At 39.9% G+C, this 25,015-nt stretch overlaps 1 protein-coding gene across 5 annotated transcripts in view; it reads right to left on the bottom strand.

The window, feature by feature from the left end:
• LOC134567966 (carboxyl-terminal PDZ ligand of neuronal nitric oxide synthase protein-like) overlaps window positions 1–25,015 on the bottom strand; it is a 101,554-nt gene that overhangs the window by 23,032 nt on the left and 53,507 nt on the right. For 2 of the 5 annotated variants that reach the window (XM_063426149.1, XM_063426151.1), the window contains 7 exons: window positions 24,338–24,396; window positions 22,619–22,727; window positions 15,276–15,417; window positions 14,384–14,541; window positions 13,508–13,669; window positions 13,236–13,401; window positions 12,868–13,008 (listed from right to left, as the gene is read on the bottom strand). In XM_063426149.1, the coding sequence (XP_063282219.1) occupies window positions 12,868–13,008; window positions 13,236–13,401; window positions 13,508–13,669; window positions 14,384–14,541; window positions 15,276–15,417; window positions 22,619–22,727; window positions 24,338–24,396 (937 nt within the window). Of the gene's footprint in view, window positions 1–11,762; window positions 13,009–13,235; window positions 13,402–13,507; window positions 13,670–14,383; window positions 14,542–15,275; window positions 15,418–22,618; window positions 22,728–24,337; window positions 24,397–25,015 lie in introns of those variants that run through there. The other 3 variants (XM_063426152.1, XM_063426153.1, XM_063426150.1) reach the window with 2 other exon arrangements.

Here is a 25,015-nt window from a genome sequence, read left to right as displayed (position 1 = left end):
GCTGTATGCCTACAAACCCAGAGCTGGCTATAGCTCATCTAAATGTGAGTGTAATACTTAAGATCTAATTCCACTACGTTTTACTGTAATACACTCCGCACGATTGGTCCTCTTTTCTTGTGTCTTCCATATTACAAGACGGTGTGAACCATAACAACTAGAGAAGCCACCCCCACAGCGGATTTAGAGACTAAAAACCATTTGATCTTCGGACACAAAAGGGAAGGAAACCCTACCTTTAATTAATCTAGGGATATGCATAAAAGAAAAACCTGCTACCTAGTGAGGTGTGAAAGGAAGAAAAACCAGAAAGCTCGACGCGCGTTTCGGCATCAGGAGCATAAGTGTAGTTAGCACAATTTTCATACCAATTTGATTATCTTTTTTTAGGGTGGTTTATTTCACATTTCTCTTTTTCTTGGGCAAGTTGTAATAGGGAGAGATGGTTCAGGTAGACATTAGTGGCTTGTCCACGGTGTTGAGGTAATCTAAGGGAAAGTCTTTTGAGTTTGTATTGGGTTTTATTAGATTCTCCAATCTCCTACTTATCTTTCCTTTTTACCTGACAAATCTACCATATCTATCCATTTAGTCAGTTGCTAGAGGGAATGGGGGACTTTAGCACTATAATCATATTAGTAACAGTAGTTAAAAATGTTTATACTATATCCAAGAGCTAAATTGTTTTCCTCTTGTTCCCCCCATTCCCTGTGACCTAGAGCACTCTAGATCACATATCCCCGTGGCACCGTGTAGCTAATCTCCCATTTTTTTCCTTTGGCTTGCCTTTTATGCATATCCCTAGATTGATTAAAGGTAGGGTTTCCTTCACTTTTCCATCTCCTTTTTATGCTAGTAGAGCCCCCTGCCTCTCAGCAGAACACTATATTTCCTACTGGATACGAATTTTTAATAATACTAAAAGTACAGCAGCTGCTAGAGCTCCTCTAAAGGGTCTGATGCGATCCTCTAACCCCTGTCCTATTAGTGTTTATGAGAAAGTAGTTCAACCCATACTCCCAGTTACAGGTGTAACTAGGGATGAACATGCACAAGTTAGATGGGCCTTGCCAAGCAAATGAAGAAATAAAATCCCTCTTTTGATGGCATACAACCATTTTATATTGTACCTCTGTAGTTAGAAACAATTCTAGACTAGGAGCAAAACTGCACCATAACCACTGAAGATTCAACAGTTGCTTGGGTGCTTATTAGAGTAAACCTTTAACAATTGGTCACATATCACCAGATAGGGGATAGAGGGACAGTCTTACCACTTTTGCAATACTCAATTTAAAGTTGGTACACAGTATCACAAATGCAAAAAAGGGGGTGGGGAGAAAGAAAGCAATACAATATCTATTATATCCAATGTATATATTTGGGAATAGAGGCTATTATCCAACTTAATGGTATTAGTTTTATCAGCCTTTCAAGGATGAAAGGCTTATATTTTCCTGCCAGAAGTAGAACCTGAAGATTTCAAGTTTGAAAAGATTGTTCAGTTGGTGCATTAACCAGATGATCTATCATAACCAATTCTCAGGATACAAATAAGGGTCCAATGGTATTCATGGGGTAGGATAAGCACTCTCGCCTTCCTTTATAAGTAAACATTATTCAAAATTGGGGAGATGAAAAAAAATTATGAAAATGCTCCCACTGATAGAAACTCTGAAATGTACGGTTGTGTATCACCTAATATCCCAAAGCAAGCCTTACAAACAGGCAGACCTTTAAGTAGCAAAAAACAAGATATAGTTGATAAATGGCTAAATCCAGGAGGTAGAGAACTTACAAGAGAACATAGATGTTCTGCGCATATCTCCCCTCAGGGGTATGTAAGTGCAATCAGTGAATACATCTTTGTTACATTTTACAGTATTATACTATCTGCACTTCTATTTTTATCCTTTTGAGGACTCAGCGTATTGGAAGAAGTTTTCCACCACCTTACAGATTACCCCTGAGGGGAGATATGCGCAGTTCTCTTGTAAGTTCTCTACCTCCTAAATTTAGCCATTTATCTGTATATACTTCACTATATGTGATTTTATATTTTCAGGTCTCCATTATTACATCCTGTTTATTTCAGGTCGTAGCCTCTATATATTTTTGTTCTACATCACCTGTTTTAGACTTTTCTACAGAGTTGTATAAACTATATCTTGTTTTTCGCTACTTCTATATGTGTATGTGAAGGAACACTTTCCCAGGTGATAGTGCTGCTTGTTGTTGTGCCAAATATATAGTACACCTTCTATTTACAGGCAGACATTTAAAGGACCACTATAGGCACCCAGACCACTTCAGCTCAATGAAGTGGTCTGGGTGCCAGGTCCATCTGGGATTAACCCTTTCTGCTGTAAACCTAGTTTTAGAGAAACTGCAATGTTTACCTATGGGTTAATCCAGCCTCTAGTGGCTGTCTTATTGACAGCCTCTAGAGGCGCTTCTCACTGTGATTTTCACATTGAGAAGACGCCAGTGTCCATAGGAAAGCATTGAGAATGCTTTCCTATGGAGCGGCTCATGCGCATTCAGCCGATGACGGGGAAAGGAGGCGGAGAGTGCCCACCGCCGAGGGAGCCCAGTGGTGGAGAAAAGGTAAGGGATTAACCCCTTCCTCACCCTAGAGCCTGGCGGGAGGGGGACCCTAAGGGTGGGAGGGACCTAGAGACCCTATAGTGCCAGGAAAACGAGTATGTTTTCCTGGCACTATAGTGGTCCTTTAAGGTTTGCTTTGGGATTTGATAAAAAAGATCTTTCACCAAGTGAGCAGTTAACCAGGAGCAGATATTTAGGTCTGGTCACTGCAACATTATTACATTGTATGTTATAGCAACATTCAGACTAGATTGCTACATTTGTGTCTTATTATTACATTTTGACACTACAGTTCACCATTACCTTGAAATATTTCTGGACCTCTAATTATTTTTACTTTATTCATATTTATAATTACCAATTTGCATTTCATGTCTGCATTTGATCAGTTTGCTATGATATGACATTTTAGCTAAATATCTTTTATCCTTGCAGTTTGGTGAAAGGTCTTTTTAGCATTCTGCATAAAGGGTGTTTGGGGTATCCAGAACCAGTTTTCAGCGCTATTTAGTTAACAGTCACCTACTACCTTATTTCTTATATGTCTAGATAAGTTTTTTTGCTTTGAGATTTATATTTGCTTTTGGATATGTAGATGACTTGCAACATTAAATTTCACAACTTCCTCTACAATTCTATTTTTCCATAACAGTTTCCACCTGTGTTTAGAATATGAAAAATACACAAGTCTAGATCTCATGCACGGAAATCTGTGCTGATATGATATGCAATATAAATAAATAGGAAACAATAAAACAAAAACAAAACAAACAAAAGATTTAAAACTCCGCCAGGCATTTTTTTTTTGTTCTGTTTTGAATTTCTTAATGGAAATAAAGAGCCGTTTATCAGAATCATGATGATTTTTCTAACATTCAATAACTTAAGCTTGTGAATGTCAAAATCTACTCCGTCCTGGAAATACCTTTGTTTAAAAAAATAAATTAAAAAAATAAACATAAAAAAAAATAATAATAATAATAATAATACTAATACGAATTCCTGGAGTGAATGAGTAACGTGTAGTGACATTTTTGTATTCACTAATGACAGAACTGGTGAAAACTACCAAGTTATTATTTGTTTGTCTGTTTTTTTTTTTCTGAAAAGGTTTCTTGGGTCTGGCACACCTTTCACAAAGATAATGCAAAGTACGTTGATAGCTGCTTCATTTAGCTCTACTCAAGAAAACTAAAGTCAAATCCAGATATTTAGAGCATGGACATGAATAGAGAAAAGACAGGCACTCTGCTTTTGACAGGCTAGAGGTGAATTGTGAATTGAACTAGCTCTCTAACCCACGAGGAGAGAGTTGTCTCTAAACTTCACACTAATTTAGTTGGAATAGTAAAGGATATATACAGTGAGGAAACTTCCTGAAGTTTGGTTATATTGTTGTGGTTCTCATTAATCATGTAGAATTCGTAACTACTTGCATCATTTGTCAGACTTATTTGAATACCTTCTGATTTAAGACAGTGATTCACCAAATGGTTCTCAATGACCACTATCATTTCATGTTTTACCGATATCTCTGTTGCAAGACAAATGTTTGCTGGTAATTGAGCACAAGTTTGTGAATCACCTCAAAGAGAAAAGAATCAAAATAATCTGCCACCTTTAAGGACATGACGCTCAATGTTTCCATCTTAAAAGGAGCTGCAGAAACCCTTTCAACATTGCATGTTTTTCATGTTTTCAAGACCCTCTGCATTTGAGGAACTCATTTTTGAAGATGCCACCTGAAGGGACAGTATCAAATGCCTTAATATTCTACATTCGCACAAGCTTACAGTACACAAATATGTCTAAGTCAAAGCTCAGCAAGTTTACAAAACAAAATTAAGACCTGGCTCTAAGAATCTGTTTCCCAGCCAATCAGAACAGATCAAGAGATTTAGCTCTAGGCTGCAAGGTAGTAAGTTGTCTCTGTACACTGCAGTGGCTGTGACAGCTTCAGGACTGTCTTGCATTCTCACAGATCATCCCAAGTCTCAGTGTGTCTTTGTGGGTCATCACACTGCCTGAATACAGTGCCTGACAGAGACAGAACGAGGAGCCCTGAAGCTGCCCAACAATTCTCATAAACAAACAGAGATGTTCGTTGTATAAATGTTTTTTAAAAAAAATGCATTTTTACATTTATTTTGGATACATACAGACAAATGGTGCATTAAGCTGGGTAATGTGTGTCTAGTCCTTGTGTTACATGCAATATATACAGCGAACACAGAGGTCAGTAATGCTGTTCTAATGCCACATTTCTTTTACACAGTGTATATATAAAGCCCTAGTCAGATGGCACATACATTATATACATACACTGCATAAAGATTACCAACTACATGATGTACAAGATATCTGATTTAACAGACATAATGTACACTACAATCACACATGCATTACATCCACTGTCCTTAGCAGCTTGTAATATGTAAAGTAAAGTTCGTGTATAGTTTTGCAACAGGATTGTGCAAGATGAGTGTGTTCTTTGCAATACAGACATTATGTATAATGAAGAAATAGGCCTAACCTAGTGGCAGACATGATGTACAGTGGGTTGTGGATCTGCTGAATTTTATGTACAACATCCACTGCTCCTTTACCAAGTGGAAGAGTTATTCGAAGAACCAGCACCACTTCAGTGATTTGAAGTGGTCCTGGTGCCTGAAGTCCGTATGTGCAGCTGGCTAATGTCAATTTTATAACATGACAGGAGGCTTCGTATTTGCTTAAGACTTTCTTTACTTAAGCTTCACAGCAGCACTTTTTTACTTAGTAACAAGGTAACCAATCAGAAAAAAGAGATAACAAGGTATATAAGTCCCTCCCAGTGACGTCATTTCCTCTTTCTTTGCTGCTTCACACCAGTACAGGTCAGAGTGCCACTGTCTCCTACTTAATGTGGGTTTCTGTGGTTTTACTACTATTTTACCTATTAATTTTTTCTGTCATACTCCTTCAACTGTTATCTATTTACATATTATTTTATCCTTTGAGCTTACTACCTACTTTCCTAAGCTCATCTTTTGTTTATATATTTTCTCTTCCCATATAACTATTTTGTTTAATATTTCCTTATTCATTTATTTATTGTGTAAAGTTTCTTACTTATTATTTCATTTAATTTCGTTTTTCCTTCACTCCAGCCCGGTTTTATTCGGCGGCATTCTCGCCCCGTTTCCCGGGCTTTTCGGACTGTGGAGAACGCCTCCAACGGTCCTCAGTGCGCACGGCGGCCATCTTGGATCTCGCGCTCCCCCGCGGGATCCAAACGGCTTCCTCTCTAGTGCGCACGCGCGAGATCGCGGCGGCCATTTTCTTGGAGCCGCGATCTGCTTTTTTCCCTCCACCCGTGCGGCGGGCATTATACCGCTTTACACAGCGGTCAGATTCCATTACACAAGTTCAATACATCAACGTCACGGACTTATATTATTAAGGCTATATATATTTTCCCTGCATATTTCCCTCACTAATAAGGAAGTTTTCACCACTATACTGGTACAGCTTTACCTCTGTCTTGCTCCCCCTTGGGGAGAAGTTTATATTACATCTGTTTTACTGGAATTTAAAACCAATTTATTTATATATAACTGGAATCATATTTCTCAAATACTTATTTTGAACAATTCCACATATATAATTTATGATTAATACATCTCAAATTTACACAATTCATGTGTATAAGGTTGATGAACTATTAAATATGATTGCTGTCTGTTTATACAGCCCATGATCGGCCCGCTTTGTCTGTGCCACGATACCTCTATACGGGTGTGAAAAAGTATTCCCTGAGGTGATTTATTACTGGGTGACCCCCAGTTTCAGCTTGCAATGTGGAATTATAACAAACTGTAATATTCCGTGACGGCCTTTAAATACATTCTAACACTGGCCTATTTTGCCCCATAGGTTTCAACACTATTGCTATGGAGGCTTCAAATCAAGACCAAAATTTGCAAGCAATTATTAACGCAGCTGTAGCTGCTTCACTGGAGAAGGCCCTGGCTCGGGTGCTGCCCGTGGATTCAAAAGAGCCAAAAATTTCGGAAACTCCGCATTCTGATGAAGATGCGGAGGAGTCCGACTCCATAAATAGAAACCCTTCCAAACCCAGTAAACGTTATTGGAAAGGGAATGGGCCTGAACCTCTCAAACGTAAGGGGAAAGAGCCGGCGAAGCGCCCTAAACAGGCGGATGTTAGAGAGCAACACTCCATCCAGCCTACCCTGTCGGAAGAGGAGGAAGACTCCTTCGACCTACACCCCTTAGCCATCCTGGATGAATGGCAGGCTGACCACTCCTCAGATGAAGGGGAAGACTGGCCCGAAGCACCCTTTAAAGGTGCTCCTCTCCCTCAATCCATCATGGGAGATCTCCCAACTGAAAGTGAGATACCCGGATCGAATCCATCTGGGGACGCTGAATCTTTCCTGGATGCACTTGGCCAACCTCTGTTTGACCCGAGGCAAATTAGATATCCCCGATCATCTGAATGGTCACTTCCAGACCATCTTGCTCAGTATATTCACTTCTGGATCAGAAGACCCTTAGAGCGGGAGATCCGTAAAAAACTACGAGCAGAATGTCCTAGGCCCACTCTACCGGATAGAGTTGCAGTGACCCCAGAATTGGATACGCTGCTCCACACATATCTGGCCAGATCGGGCCGTGATCCAAAGAAGGGCATTGAGCGCAGCCTACGCCTGACCCAAGACAAAATGCTAGATATCCTAGGACCCCTAGCTAAAATTCTCCTACTGTCTGATGAAGCCCTATCTAATGAAGGCCCTCTAGACCCATCTGTGATTAGAGAATGGGCACTACGCTCTATTTGCCTGCTGGGCAACGCTAATACATCTCTCTGTACTGAGCGTAGAAAAGCAGTGCTGCTGCGTATGGATGCCAAGCTGGCTGACTTGGGAACCAAAGAATTGGGCCCCAAAGCAAAGGGTCTATTGTTTGGAGAACCATACATTAAAGAACTACATAAGCATGTAAACCTATATGCCACGCTAAACAAGGCGCAGTCATCCATGAAAAGGGTATTTCATTATCAACCCTCACGGGTTTTTGGCAGGGCTGGCCGTACAAGGGGTCGTACAGTCAGCCGTTTCTGGACCACAAACCAACGCCAGAGAACCCCAACTTCATCATCTTTTTTCCCCAACTATCAAACAAGAGGCTCCTACGCCCAAAGGGCAGATAGAGGAAGAGGGTACAGATCCCGCGGACGCAACAGATATCCAACAGGTGAGATTTCCTACCCTTCACCTTTTTACTGTTTATCATGCGGGCAGGTTGTCACACTGTGTAGACATGTGGAAGACTCTGTCTTCAGATACCTGGGTCCTGAACACAGTTCAGGGTTATTCCATAGAGTTTCATTCTCTTCCTTCTCAAACAGGTTTTCCTCAGTATCCAAAAATGTCGAAGTCTCAGAGCCTTCTTCTAGATTCAGAACTACGTTCTCTTCAAACAAAAGGAGCAATTCAACTCGCTCCTCTAGACGGAGGTTTCCTCAGCTCCATCTTCTTAGTCCAGAAGAAATCAGGGGACTTTCGTCCAGTAATCAATCTCCGTCAACTGAACTCTTTCGTTGTCTACAGGCATTTCAAAATGGAAGGGATTCACCTCCTCAGAGACATTCTACGGCCAGGCGATTGGTTCTCTCGCCTCGACCTCAAGGACGCTTACCTCTCGGTACCAGTACACCCAGCCAGTCAGCGTTTCCTCCGCTTTCATTGGCACCACCGAATCTTCCAATTCACCTGCCTTCCATTCGGCCTGAGTTCCGCCCCGTGGTGCTTCACCAAACTACTCAAACCAGTCACCGCACATCTTCGAGAAAGGGGCATTCGTTGTTTGATCTACCTCGACGACCTCTTACTTCTCTGCGAAGACGCATCCAGGCTGCGTTCACAGACGAACTACACATCTGGATTAATCGAGTCCTTGGGGTTCGTCATAAACCAAGAGAAATCATCACTGTCCCCGTCCAGAGTCATCCAATTTCTCGGCTTCGAGATCGACTCTTCAACTTGTGTTCTCCGCCTACCCCAGTCCAAGTTATCTGCGATCAGAAAGGAACTTCGCAAAGTCCTTCGTCAGGAGGATTTACCCCTTCGAGGTTTAGCTCGGATTGTAGGCCTGCTTTCTGCTTCAATTCAGGCAATCTACCCAGGCCCCCTTCACTACCGGGCCATGCAACGTTTGAAAGCTCAATTCCTCCGGTCTCATCCATCATACGATCAGAGGGTCCCGATTACTGCAGAGGTGAGGAAAGAACTCTTTTGGTGGCTCCGTCACATGTCAGCCTGGAATGGCAAGGCAATCTTCGGTCCCACCCCGGACTATGTAGTGGAATCAGATGCAAGCCTCCAAGGTTGGGGTGCAACCTGTCATACGACCTCCACCGGAGGACCATGGACCACCTCAGAACACTTTCTCCACATCAATTGTCTGGAATTAATCGCAGGCTCGTTCGCAATTCGCAGTCTGACCAGTCACCTCTCGAACTGCTGTATTCTCCTTCGGATGGACAATGTCTCAGCTGTCCAATACATCAACAAATTGGGCGGGGCCAGATCCCGCATCCTTTCCGAAGTGGCGAAAGACATCTACGAGTTTTGCTTCCAACGCAACATCACACTTCGAGCAGAATATCTCCCAGGGGAATCGAACATCACTGCGGATTGGTTCTCCCGACATTGGAGGGACACCAGCGACTGGCGCCTACACAGAACAGTTTTCCTCCACATCTCCAAACGCAGGGGCCCGTTTACCCTAGACCTATTCGCCTCCCGGACAAATTTTCAAGTCCCACGGTTTTTCAGCTGGCTTCCAGACCCAGAATGTTTAGCGGTAGATGCCTTCCTTCAGAATTGGCCGACAACGGGAGCCTATGCTTTTCCTCCATTTGCGATGATTCCCAGAACTCTCCTCCAGATTCGCAGACAACAGATCACTCTGGTATTACTCACACCGCTCTGGCGGGGCCAAGCATGGTTTCCGGATCTTCTGGACCTCTCCTGCCAAGATCCCCTCCTTCTGCCTCCATGGCCAAACCTTCTAGAAGACCCTCAAGGGAACCCTCATCCAATGATAACGCAAGGCCACCTCCACCTTGTAGCCTGGACTCTTTCAGGGGTACCTGGCACTTCGGAGAACTATCACAGAGATCTAAGGAACTCCTCTGGGATTCATGGGCCCCTGGAACTAGAAGATGCTATCTTTCTTCCTGGAACACTTGGTGCAATTGGTGCCTGGAACGGAATACCGATCCCCTTACGGCCCCTAGACAATACATTTTGAACTTCCTCTCTCATCTTTTCGATCTAGGCCGCTCATACAGATCCATCAACGTTTCCCGTTCAGCCATCTCGGCAGCCCATGTTCCTCTAGACGGAGTTCCAGTGGGCCAGGACCACCTGGTTTGTAGACTTTTGCGGGGCATCAAACTAGCTCGCCCCCCCAAACCAAAATACTCCCATCTGTGGGACGTTAATGTCATGATCAGTTTCCTTGAGTCTTGGCCGGACAACGAAGATCTCTCCCTCCGTCAACTCTCGGCAAAATTCACCCTATTACTTTGCTTAGTGTCCTTCAGACGAATATCAGATGTTCGAGCATTTGACCATGACGCTATCAATTTCTCCCCAGAGGGTGTCACATTCTCCGTGTCCAGACGGACAAAATCGAACTCTTCTTCTATATTTTACCCTTACTTTCCTAACCACCCAAAATTATGCGTGGTGTCTCTTCTTTCTCGTTACTTATTACTCACCTCCTCACTTCGTTCCACTACTTCCAGCCAACTATTGGTCTCATACGTCCAGCCACATAATCCAGTGTCATCCACAACCCTGGCCCGATGGGTTAGGTGGTTACTCTCCCTAGCCGGGATTGAAGCCTCCTTCGGAGCCCACTCCATCAGAGGGGCGGCAGCATCGGGGGCATTCAACGCGGGAGCCTCGCTTCGAGACATTCTTCAATCTGCAGACTGGTCCCGAGAACAGACGTTCCGCAACTTCTACTTTCGTCCCGCTGTGCACGCTTCCTTAGCCCTCCTTGGGGAGCGTTAAAACAGCAAATACGAAGCCTCCTGTCATGTTATAAAATTGTAGATTATGCTAGCTTTAGTGTACCTATAATCTTAATTTTATTAATGACAGGAGGCGAGTATTTCCCACCACTGTTACCTTCGGTTTTTCCCCACCCTAGGTTCGCCCCACTAGGTAAGTTTCTAAGGTAAGTTCTAAGGCTAGAACGAACACACTATACCTTACTTCCATGGGGCCAGCTATTATTGTCTATCCTGTATAGCTTAACTGTTCTAACAAATTATAACATATGTTGCATAACAACCGGTTATCATGATTTCCAAATCCAATTCACGGATTAATCCTTGGTTTCGACTCTGCTCTCTCGTTTCAGCATAAAACTCCCTTAAGAAGTCAAAGCTAGTGGCCGTTCCTTCACGAACTTCACCTCTACCCTTCAAGAACGCAAGTCTACGTTCCTGTTTCCCTCTCAAGCATCTCTTCTCATATGACATCCTGAATTCCTCATCTGGTTCCTTCTGTTCCGGTTCCTGTTTGTTCGCAGCCAGAAAGAGGAAATGACGTCACTGGGAGGGACTTATATACCTTGTTATCTCTTTTTTCTGATTGGTTACCTTGTTACTAAGTAAAAAAGTGCTGCTGTGAAGCTTAAGTAAAGAAAGTCTTAAGCAAATACTCGCCTCCTGTCATTAATAAAATTAAGATTATAGGTACACTAAAGCTAGCATAATCTACAATTTTTGTATTCATTGGCTGAGAGCAGGCAGCTGAAACTAACGAAAAATGGGCGCTGGTGTCACATAGTTTACACACACTGTATAGAAACCTGACATGGAGTGCCAGACAATAATTATCAAGTATTTTATGCTTAAGTGTATGTTTAAGTGTATGCTTTAACATGAAGGTGCATCCATAAAATACACAAAATACAATTTTATATTCAGATTTGTTCCCTGAGCACTACCCACATGCTCTGTTCAGGGTTTCTAGAGAATTATTTTAAAATTGCTAATATTTGGCCTAAACAGCACAACTGAACAAAAGAATCTACAACTCCTCTATTTTGGCCAAAATTGACAATTCTTAATCTGTTCCTAAGCTAGGCTGCAAATAAAATACATCCAGAAACCATATTCCATATAAAAGACCTGATTTCATCAGTACAGTATATAGCTACAGACATTGATCCTAAAATGAGAGACATACAATTCATACATTTGTTTACTGGTCATACCACACAAAATAGAATTCTAATCAGTCAATATTATATAAAACTACACACAAATACATCCTACTGTACTGTCTGTATTTGAATAAATCTAATCACCCAGACAGGAGACAGTTTGTAAACACATCTGAATGACCCGACATATTCAAATCTAGTTGTCAGGATAACAAAAGCAATGGATGAGGTTTACAAATGTTGCGAAGTGAAAAGTGAAGCCATCACCGTAGAAACTAATGATATAAGCAATTCACTAGATTTCACAGTGACTGCTCTACTTGTTTAACTTTGCAACACTTCTATTTCAACTTTTTGTTCTTCCCCCAAATATGTGAACATGAATGTGATTGTCCTAACTCCAATAGTGTGATGACACAACACACTATGTGGTCATCAAACAATGGCAGGGTTATTCACAAAGCAATGTGAAACCTGAAAGGCAAAATTAAAGTAAACATAGCAGATTCTCTCCCTTAGATACAGTCACAACTGATTATTTTAGCCTTTATTTTGCAATATGGTTCCTAATTCACAGAGCTGTATTCAGTCAGTGACTAAACCCCCTTCCTTATGCAAGTATTTGCAACCACGTGTATAGAATATTAATATATCCAGTCTTTCAAAATCAGAGACATACAATGTATACATTTAACCAACTATTGTGATATTTTAAATACAGACAACTTCCTCTCCGCTGTATACCAGACTATTCAATTGCTTACACGGCAATCTCATCCTCTAGACTGTCACCTAGCATGTCCCTATGCAAGACATGTGCCAACCTACCACCCTCATCCTGTCCCCAGGATTCCCTCTCCTCGCTATCATCTGTGTTAGATTCATATTCAGAGGCAATTCCAGATTCTCGGAATCTGTAGAGCTCCAGGCTGCCCAGCAGCTCACCAGTCCCATGCCCCTCGCCTGGCACAAAACGGTAGCACTGCACCTTCACCAGGCAGTCTGTCCTACCTAAGGGGCTTCCCAGTTGGTAAGATGAATCAGACTCCGTCAACGGTGGTAGATCTTCTGGTTGTGGAGTTGTAGGATCGCACAGGACTGGGGGGACACTGGAACGGAATGTAATCTCCAAAAGACTGTCTTGAGATCCCACTGCAAATATACAAATACACTATTTGATCCATATTTACATTCAATAGCACACAAATATCACACAAGCGGTAGCTAGGCAAGTACTTTTGTTATTACAACACAATGGCTACAAATCTCTGCATCACCTTGACATCCAGAATACTAGACTTCTGCAATTCACATAGAAAACAATATTCACTATGATCCCACAGCTTGGAAACATATCACATGCTCAGCATGGTTCTTACTTGTATTGTGTCCAGACAATCTGACCTCCAGTTCTTGGACTTGCCTAACCAGCAAGGATATATGCTGTAGTAAATCTTTGTTCTGCAAAAGGAGCTGATGAACCCTGGCCTGGGACTCTAGCCGGGCCGCAGCTTCAGCAGACAGCTGGTCTTTGAGTAAATGAACCTATGGAGGAAAGAATTGAGAAAGTGGAATTAATAAAGATTTTATAGAGCGAAAAATGTCAGGAAGCACTTTAGCATGCTTAATAACTTGATTAAAACATTCTCACCTGAGCTACTGCTACTTGGGTTTGCTGCTGTTGCTGTTGAAGTTGTTGTTGGAGAAGCTGAATTTGGTGGTGCAGAGAGAGTGGGGTCCCAGGGGGGAGTTGACTGCCGGCTGGAAGCAGCATTTTTGGTGAGGCAGATATTACCTGGTCCTTGGTTGAGGTCTAAAACAAAGAGCCGGTTAACATGTCTTGTAATACAAGAGAAAAAGTTGCGAACAGAAAAGAAAAATGGTATAGATTATATGAGTATATATATATATATATATATATATATACATACTGTCTACTGCAACTTAAAACAGGACTACTATAACTCAAAATGATTTTTTAATGAAATTCTCATTTCATTAAGTTTTGAAATAATAATATTTATATATTATAAATAATATCTATTTTTTTAAATAAAGTACATGTAAAAAAAAAATAATAATTGAAAAACGTCATCTCTACAATTACTACAGGATAAGATCCTTGAGCCATATACATGCACCTTGGGTCAGATAGTATTTGAAAACCCATAAGTTAATCTCTATGGTCGTCCCTGCTTTTCAAACACAGTTTGACCCATGGTGCATGTGGCTGAAGTATCCATTCATATACTAAAGGTAGGGATGAGTTTTTCTCTCTTTTTTCATATAGCCGATTTAAAACAAATGCAATTTCCTTTAAAAACTTGATGAAAGGTTTAGAATATTAAAATAGTTTTAGGTGACAGTTGCCCTTTAAGTTAGTTAGAAAGATTGTTAAGTATGCAAATTTACATTCCAAGGCCGTATGCATCAAGCAGCATACAGCGGTAATATCAGTTCTCTTACAATCATTGCAGGAGGAGGGGGAGTATTATATGGTGTATAGTTATTAAAAAATAGCATTAACCTTGCTGTCCTTTATATGGTCACTTTCCAGATGTACAGCATCCAGGTCAGTCACTCCTCGGCTGAATGCTGGGCCTTCTCCACTGGGGAGAGGACTGTCAATAGCATCTATATCAGTCTCATCAGCAGCATGATCTACACTGGCAACGGTTTGTGTCACTGAAAAAGGCAAAGGAAGGCCATGAGAAAGTTGAAGTATTACCATATAAGAGCATCAAAACTAGTACAGAAAAATCACTGCATGACAGTTCTCAAAATCAAGTTGAGGAGTGAGCAGAAATAAAAAATTGCCACCTGGTAGAATGGACAGTATGAGGATCGGGGTGTACACGAGTAGGATAGATTAAGTTAACAAGACAGCTAGCAGTGAAACAGACAAACATACAAAACAAAACATTGGTCAGTGCTGTGCAAGAAAAAATTATTTCCCACTGGGTGGCACTGTTTGTCACATGTAGAGTTATTATTAAAATTACTCAAAATAAAAATAGGAATAGATAATGGCCATAGTAAATGGCCAGTGTTACAACAGATCTAAGTAAATGTGGAAAAAAGCATATAGAAATAAAAAGATGGAAGTTAGCTATGGAAATGAGAAGTAAACTTTTAGAAAATGGGATCACTGAAAAGAAAAACATGATGTGAATAAGACACGGAAAAAACAAAAGCACCGAGAGGTTGTGAGTCAAATAAGTGTCACACTGTGAAATAGCACAGTAACAGATAAAATCCGTGATGACAAGTTAAAAGAAAGCAGAAAACGTCTAAGAGGCACCATAGCTGTGATGGCATTCAAAACAGGATGAAAACATTGTTAAATGGGACAAATGGTTACATTCTGTCTCAGGTACTGTAGGAAGGAATCCACCATGTCCTTTTTGTTGACCTCATACCTGGCACACCTGAATCATCTGTGCTCTCTTCACTTTCCACATCTTCTTGCCCATCCCTGCTGTCCTCCGTATGCTGCAGACTCAGCTTGTGACAAACCTCAAAGGCCTGTCCTACTGTTCGGACGACTCGCATTGCTTGACTCTGTGTCAAGAGATAGAACAATAGAATGCTTAATACGGACAACAGTTTACTTTAAAAATCAGTGCTTTGACCCATGCCATTCTTTGAATCAATTTCCCTGTCTCTTGAGTAGGTTGCCTTTCTAGTTTTGAGATGTTAAATTAAAGTTTACGGATGTTGTAAACAAAAATGTTGGTAAAAATATGCTGATTTGGTAGGATCAGTGAACACCAAATAACCCCAATAGCAATAAAATATCAGTATTTCTGATTTACTTTACAAACCTAAGGTGGGTCTACATAGGAGCTTTAATAACATTTAGTGGAACATGCTTAGCTTTTTCATACTTCTCATGGGATTTCTTTAGGGTTGTTATTTAAACTGTTGTGTAGTCACCATTCCATATTGTGCAGAATACTAAACACTGATTAGTAATTATGTTAATTTTATATTTAAATGTTGAAATGTCTATTTAACAGAGTGTTGAAAGTGGACAGCATTACTGCATATTCAATTCTTCGCAAAAAAACTTGTATGGCTTTAATATTCATGCTTACTCTGGTCAGTGAGGCAACAAAGAAAAGTAGCTGTTGGACCACCAGTGTCCATCCTTCAGCAAACAAAAAGTATTGAGGTGAAGAACAGTAATATATAGTATCCCAACTATGTTCTGCTTCAAGGAGCTTTCACGTAAGTAAAAGGAAATGAATAGGTAAAAATAGAAAATCAAGTATCACGACCTAGGCAATATAAAAAGGCCCATTAGCTTATTGAAGGGCCAGATATACTCACTTATTCACCTTATTAGGTCCATTTCTACACACCTAGATGCAGGATTAATTTAATTATTAAATGTAGTTTATCTACATGGCAAGACATGTTGATGAAGGTAGCTGATCCAAGTAATGAGTGACATTAATGGACATGGTATTTGAAGTAGTGCTTGCAGTTTTCTGGAGCACAGAAAAAGGCCCTAAACAGAGATAACCTAGAATCCTTTTTATTATTGCCCTTCTTAGTTCCTAATGTGGTCTATTTGGTCAGTAACACCTTATGTATTTTCCCCTTGTTTTGTATGGGAGACCAGATGAGAAAAAAATGAGAGATCCAGATTGTACAGGAGACCACATGAGGGACAAGGAGAGACCTAGACTGTACAAGAGACCACATGAAGAACAAGGAAAGACCCACACTGCACAGGAGACCACATGAGGGACAAGGAGAGACCGACTCTGAAGAGGAGACCACAGACAGAAGAAGGAGAAACACACAATGTACAGGGTATCACAAAAGAAAAAAAAAAAAGAGGAATATCAATTTGAATTTTTAACTGGTTTTATACAATTAAAGATAAAATATTGCCATTTAGATTTCAATTTGTCACAATTAAGACTTTTGTGAATAAAGTACAATGTGTCTTATCACACCCTAGGCTTTTACTACAACAAATATTTTGACTTGCATTTTACCTTCAAGTTTGGATTTATTTTTTTGTAAAGTTCAAGTGTAGATATTAAAAACAAAGAAACTTTTTATGTAATCTTTATCTTTTTTGTTTGATGAATGTCTTTTATAACTGAATATTCAACTGAATGAATCTCACCTTTAAAAATACATAGGTACATTCCTTTTGGTGTACACCATTATAAAATGTTCCCCACACACTATGCTCCCAGTGTAAGCACAAAGCACATTGTGTGCTTATAAAGAAGGTGAAGAATTACGGTTTTAATTAAATTCCACAGAGGTTACATTTCTGGGGTTTTTTTGGAGCGCCAATAACAGCAGCTTTAAATTTTAAAATCAAACAATGAGAAAAAGAAAATACTTCAGTTGATAGCAGCAGTTTTCTTTCCATCTACAGTCTAGATTTTCAGATATTGAAATCTCCATGACAACGTAAATAATAAAAGTCAGCGGCATAGTGATCCTTCATGTCATGGTCTCTATAGAGCCCTGGTCGTAAGACAATTTGGAGCCCAGCAGACGGGGGTTACTTAGACAGTGGGAGATGAGGAATAAAGATGGGGTGACAGGTTAATCTAGAAACGGTTTAAATGAGAATTTAAAGTTCAGCTGTCGTGCACAAGTGTATGAATGTCTAGGTCTAAACGTAAGGAATACAATTTAATTCCAAAGAAAATCAGCATTAAATATTTAGGTTAAAACTATAAGACAAACTTGAGAGAAGCTGCCTTTAGTGTATGTTGAGTGATAGAAAAGTACACCACACAACACTTCTTGCTCAGTCTCAAACTGCTTTGTGCCTAGTCTGCTTAAACAGCAACATGCTCAACAACCACTTTAGTGATTTTAAGTGAAACACTGCACATTTAGATTTTAACCCTTTTTGGTGTCAGAGGTGTAACTCCAACTCCAGCAGAATTATTGGGGTGTCATTAGTCAACCTGGAACTCGTCAGTCGTGTGTATATTGTACGTCTGACATCTTACACAAAAAGCATGCTGGTGACAGACATCCAATGTTCCCTATATTTGTGCCTCCATGTCCAGACATGTTCCCTATATTTGTGCCTCCATGTCATCCCCTCAGCCCGCCCATGATCTGGCTGAAATGAGAACTTGAAATGGAATGGAGGGAAGTTTTAGCTTTAGTTTGTTTTAATTTGTTTGTGGGATAGGAGGTAGCGTCAGCAGGATAGGAAGGGTTAATCTAACCAAAAAGTGTTTTACCACCTTACAGAAAGGTTTTATGATCAAACGTAAAATGAGAAGGTCACTTCAACTTGCTTTTATGTATAGCATTACTGGTACTGTGAATTTACAAGTGGAACTAATACAGTAAAAAAAAGTGATACAGTGCGACAACAAAACTGTTGTACCCACCTAAGTGGGACCCCTCAAACCACTTTAACAGTAGCAATAGCAACGTTATGTTATTACATCAGAGTATAAACAGTTCGTAGTTATTTTCTTACTACCTATACTCCATAGTATACACTTGGACCGGTATTGGGTTTAATAATGTGCATCACTTTGAACTGGTCTCTGGCTCTACGCTACAAATTCTCCTTATCTCCGGAAGAATTTCTCACATCAATCATTCTCTCTCATGCAGTTAGGGACCTCAATCATGTCATTTCCTCTGGCACCTTCTCAGTACTTATTTTAACACACTGATCTTCTCTCTGAATCATTTGATACTTCGGTCTTCCTACCGAAGAACTGTATACTGTACTCTGCATTTAGATTATTTTTACATTCCTCTCACTGCCGAAACACTATTCTGTCTAGATTACAGAGTTAATTACAAGAGGCACGTTATGGTTTAGTAACTGGGTGTAGATGTCAACATAAAAGGAAATTATAACATCACCTAATGGTTTCAATTCTGTATTAACTATTGGCGATTAGGTTAATCACTGGACTTTCTATTGAAACTAATTATCCTTCCTTTCAGCACACATTCGACTTTGGCATTACTATTAATCCTTTTTAAGGACTGTTTACGATAGCACTAATCATCTCACATCTCCAATGCCATCACAAACTATACTTGCTGATCGGATATTTCTATGCTGACGTTCTGGTTCATCTTTGGAATTTTACCCGACAGGGTTAATGATCGTCGGCACTGAACAGGTCATCGCTAGGGACCAAAAACCTCCCCCTACACCCTTTGGTACCTTTGCTGTACTCAAGAATTCACTTTCATGGGTATTAATTCACGCTCATTGGCATTGGAACTAACCAATGTGTTTACATCATTCCATGGCACTTCGGTCTGCCCAATTAACCCCTTACTGTATTCAGTGTATTTTGACACTCCTTTCACTGGTTTAGAATGGACAGAGTTATTAATGATTGCATTTCACTTTGTGTGCCTGTCAGCCGATTAGAACAATCCCCGGTCTCTCTCTGCAATTAAATATTAAAATATGTTTCTCCTTGCAGAATACATGTGATACGCACATTGTTTTTATAGGACCATGTACTATAGGGCTGATCACCCTACATCTTGATCATCACAATAATTGAACATGCTGATCGGGTATTTTTCATGCCGACTTTCATGTTCAGGGTTTGGAATTTTCACCCGACAGGGTTAACGATGGCTGGCATCCTATTGGCCATCGGCAATCTTAAGCTAATATGATAGGCCCATTGAAGTCAGCGGGCTTTTTGAACCCTCCAATCAGCTTTAACATCTACTTTTAAATAGCTGATACTCACCACACATCGGTTCCCCTCTGTAGAGGTGTGTCGAAACGCGCGCGTCAGGGGACTCGGTAGATTCAGTGTAACAGCATTCAGCGCGGTCTAGAGACCACTTATACCGCGCTCCCACAAGAATCCCGAGCATGCATTCTGTTGGGACCTGAGCAATTTCATTTCGCTTTTTTCAGGGGTCTAGTGTGGGAACTGTGGTTTTCACGTATATTGTTTCAAGAATTTCTAAGTACATTTTTCTAGCCTCACCCACCCTGGGTTGCTCTTTTTGGTCCACTAACAGACTCTCTGATTTTGATCAGATTTCCTGTTTGGGCACTAGTCACATTTGTATCATCTATAGTTAACAGTGCTATACTTTAAGCTGTTAACACTATGCCTAAATTGCTACACAGTTATTTATACTGTATCTAAACTTGCAACTTTGCTCTGTTGCAAGAGACATTCCAGAGGTACCCTGAAAACTTTTGAACAGGTCCTCTGTATGGGTGTTTTATCAGATTTCCCATTTGGGCACTAGTTACATCTGTATCATCTATAGTTAACAGTGCCATACTTTATGCTGGTAACACTGTGCCTAAATTGCTACGCATTGTTACCTTTTGCCATCCCAAACCGAAATGTATCTCGATGTATGTTTAAAATTTATACCCCGACATGTCTCTGAAACTCAACTTTAACACAAATTATAACACCGTTTTCTGGTTGGACCCTTTAAGCCACTAGTCAAGTGGGATGTACACAGCACATGAGACTCTCACAGACTAGCAGAAATAACTTTATACGCAGGAAGTTAATAAAATCGGGGTATAATATTATATGATAAATACAATTTGAATATTATATACTAGCCTGCTAGCACAATATTTAGGTGAAAATGCATTCCATACAAAGTACAGTCATATATTTTTTTGCATTATGGATGTTTGAATGTTATTCTAAGAAATAAAAAAATAAAAAATAGAAAAATATATGTACCTTTTAAAGGTAACCTTTATGCTGCTAAAAGTCTGATACATTTGAAAGAATTTTATTTACTGCACACTGACTGAATCGAAAATCAAAAGGCAAAATTTCGGCTGAAAGAACCAAGCTGTGATTATAATGCGGTTACATAAACCTTTTTTGCAACCTTGATTTGTGGAAACACAAATTAAGAATTTATGTAGTTTAGAGTACTGCATTTAGTAGAAAAAAAAGGAAACGGGATCTCTTAGTCAAACCTCCTTTTTGAGTTATCCTTTAGATTGTAATTTAATTTGGGCAGGGCCTTCTTCACCTACTGTTCCCGTATGTCATACGTGTTTTGTTAGAATTAAATACTCAATATTGTACAGCGCTATGGAATATGTTGGCATTATATAAAGAATTGTAATGGTCTATTAATGAGAAGTTATTAAATTGTATTACACTTTAGTCACTCACATAATAAAATGGTAATACTATGGGTGTTTTAGTGATTAAAGACATTATTGTTAATTCTACTTAACGGTGTCAAAGTGCAAGGGTCATTAAAGGATTACTGCTATGCAAACACTGTATTTCTGGATTTTAGGAATGCAGTTTGTGCCAGGCAGAACCACTAACAAATGCTCCATCTGGTACAGTGTGTGGCCTTTGAGATAAGAGTCTGCAACGGATGCATCTCAGATTTCATCTGGGCCTATGCAGGTACCAGAGTTCTCAAAGATCTAACAAAAAAAAAAAAAAAAAAACTTGTTTCTGTTTGTGTGTCTTAGTTTTATTTTATTGATTCGTTTAAAAGGAGTTATGAGGGGCATATTTTAATTAAATAATTTTGTTTTTTTTTTAAAGAAAGTCACCATTTTAACACAGCAATAGTCTCTCTCTTTCACAGTCATAAACATACGGTTGTGGCATTCTCGGTCTGAAGAGATGGTTTGATTAGAGTTTATACAGATGTTTAAACAGCAATTGGGGAAATACTTGCAAAATCACAATATACAATTTAATTAGTGGGGTAATAGCTATGTGATCCAAGGAGATAGACTGCTATTTTGGGGGTCAAGGAGGATTTTTCCCCCCTAGTTTGTTGCAAAATTGGAAACGCTTCAGACTGGATCAACCGCAAAAACAAATGTGAGTAAGGATAAACTTGATGGACGCAAGTCTCTTTCCAGCTATGTAACTATATTGCCCCATTAACAAAACTGGGCCTAGGGCTGTGAAAATGGCAGGTGTGGTATGGTGGCTATCAGTTTATTAAGCAGTTCCCTTATCAAATCTGTGACTTGAAGCTGAGAAACATATCCCATGAGCCGCTGATTAAAAGGAGTTCATGAGACAAGAAAAAACCTGCAGACAAGAATGCAAGGTTAGCGATTTGTGGTGTTGCTTCCTGATCAAACAGCGATCAGTTTGCAGTGTTATAGCAGAAGCAGCAGGTTCATTGTTTAATTTCATCTTTATATCAATGCATTATACACTGTATAACACATTGAAAAGTGTTCACTGAAAGGTATAGAGTGTTCCATTAAATGTCATGTGCAACATAAAGTGTATTTTGCTAGTAAATTCATTTTATCTGCCATTGCAATTAATCATGTTATTCTGTTGACTGGCTTCAGATTGCTAAATGCTTTATTTCTGAGTTGTTTTAGCTTGTCTCCCCAAAGATCTTAATTTAGTCATTACAGAAATCCACCCTTCCTCCAAACCAAACAATTGTTCATAGCAATGAGGCAAGTTAAGGACTTGGTATGTCTGGCATCCGGGGATACCACAACAGTGCTAAAAACACATGGAAAAACTGCTCAGGAGTTAATACATTGCATTTCATGAACACTGAACTATGGAACTGTGAACCAGCTACTTAAAAAAAATAAAGAATAAAAAGTATTTCTGTTTTTTTTTACCTTTAATATTACAAAAGATTTCAATAATGTGTATTGGCAATGAATAGATTAAAGACATAGATCTATGGAGGTTTGGTAATGGGTTACCCAAGTGCCCAATAATGGAGTAATAACCATGGAATTGTTTAGTTCTGTATATATAAAAGCACACATTACCTTCTTCTTCGATTTGAAGACATTGCAGCGGAATACATTACTGGTTCCATCTCTGGCAATGTAGCTGAAGATTTTGAGATCTTGAGAGTCATGAGAAACGTAGAATATCCTTTAGGTAAATAAACAGGTTAGAGAAAGGGATAAGCAATAATAAAATCACATTAGGTAAAAGGAGAAGAAACACAATATACAGTCTCCGTAAGTAAATCCTGCCAGGTACTGCCATTCCTAACTCATTACATGAGAAATGGGAATAGAGAAGGCTGCAGGGATTAATGTCAGGAGGAATGTACCTTAAAAGGAACACTCCTGGCAGCAATAGAACTTAAAGTGGAATTACAACTTCTCTGAAAATTACACAATTTAATAACACATTGAAAATGATCTATAATCTTTGACTCATGTTTTAATAGGATGATGTAGCACACAACCACTGATTTGCAACTAGACACATGACAATTTTTTAGGTTCCCTACTGGTGCCCAGATAAGGTCTGTTATATGGAAGTGTCAGGCACTACTTCCTCGGTGCTGCAAGATTATGATTTATCACTCTAAGGAGCTCAAACAACCCAATATGAATAGGCTAGTGTCGGGCTATGTGGCATTCAGGGGATGTAACCATCTCTTTATTGGTTGTGAAAGTTCTTGCTCATTCCTACATGCCAGTTTTGCTATTCCAATACCATTTTTTTTCCAGGTAGAAATGAAAATAAAGATTGTCAAAAAAAAAAAATAATTAACCCAGACCCCATCCCACACGGCGTATCCTTCTTATACACCATGCTACAAACCGAGACTTCTACAGCATAACCCCTCTTCATGGGAAGATGGGAAACAGCCCTAAACAAAACGTTCTCAGAAGCGGAATGGGAAACCATCTGATACTTCACACACCACTGCTCGGTATACAGCAGAACACAGGAGACGGCTTATAAATTACTAACAAATTGGTACCGGACGCCATATCTCCTTCACAATATTTACCCAAACCAATCCGAACTGTGCTGGAGATGTGAAAAGGAGGACAGAAATTATAGAAATGATAGACAGGGCCCTGCCACGCACCAACACGCAACAGAGGGACCCACACCTCTACCCACGATGATGGTCCCCCCGATCCCCCAGCCGGGGAACCGAACACCTCATCCCCCCATAGCCACAAAACAATGTTGCACCTACATAAGATGCAGAATAATACCAATGCTTATGTTATATTTATGCTCAAACATATGAGGGACCTGCAAATCCAACATGAATTTTTCTATGCTAAACAATGAAGACCGGCGAGTCTCAGAAATGGTGCTCAAACTAACGTTATGGAGACCCGTGCGTCTCTTCAGCTGCCATTTAAATGGGGACCTGCGAGTCCCAACCTGCATACAGTTAACCAATATCAGTTGACTATTGAAAATAAAAACTATATTCACAAAAAAAAATAAAAAAGATTAATGCTTACAACAGTGGAATTCCAAGAAGAAGAGAGATTACTCATTTTACTCTCAGTGCTTTCTTCTACGCTACCAGAATCACGTGAAGATAGGGAAAGGACCCGGGATTTGCAAATTGTTGGGCATTTAGTGTGCTTCCTTGGTCAATGCCTGAAATTCCTGGTACAGTAAATACCCTGACAGTTGTATTTGACCTTCCTTGACAAATATAAAACTCAAATTCAACAAACAGAACAAGTAGCTGAACAGTGTAAATCATGCTTACTAACCTGTAAATAGGATCCTGCATAACTAGCATCTTGTTCTGATCCCAGGCCCACTCCTTTTTCTGCAATAGGACAAACAGTGTCAGGAACATAATCTTCTTCAAGGATACAAATGGAACTCAGAGTATCACGTGCATGAGGACAAATAAGCAACATAATTTTGGACTTAATTTATGCTTTAGGTTAAAGGCACACTGTAGGCATCAAAACAACTTTAGTTTAACTAAGCCGTTTTAGTGTATAGATCATACCCCTGCAGTATCACTGCTCAATTCTCTGCCATTTAGTAGTTAAATCACGTTTGTTTCTGTTTATGCAGTCCTAGCCACACCTCCTCTGTCTGTGACTGACACAGTCTGCATAAGAAAATGGTTTCATTTTCAATCAGACTTTAACTTGCTTTGTTTGTATCTCCTGCTCTGTTAATTGCACTTTATTCACATACATGTAGGCTCTAGAAGGCTATAAACATAGCAGGAGATAAGAAATTCCAGATAAACAGACTGTGCAATACATGAACCTAAAATCTAAATGTTCTTTTTCAGAAAGTTTTTAGGAAAGCTGTGCAAGTCACATGTAGGGAGGACTGTATGAACAAAGGGATTTGACCTCTTAATGGAAGGAAACTGAACAGTGAGACTACAGGGGCATGATCTATACACCAAAACTGCTTAAAGGACC

The sequence above is a fragment of the Pelobates fuscus genome, chromosome 7 (genome assembly GCF_036172605.1).
Source record: "Pelobates fuscus isolate aPelFus1 chromosome 7, aPelFus1.pri, whole genome shotgun sequence".
Taxonomy (NCBI): domain Eukaryota; kingdom Metazoa; phylum Chordata; class Amphibia; order Anura; family Pelobatidae; genus Pelobates; species Pelobates fuscus.
The sequence above is the reverse complement of the archived record's forward strand: the minus strand, read 5'-3'. Positions and strand labels throughout refer to the sequence as shown.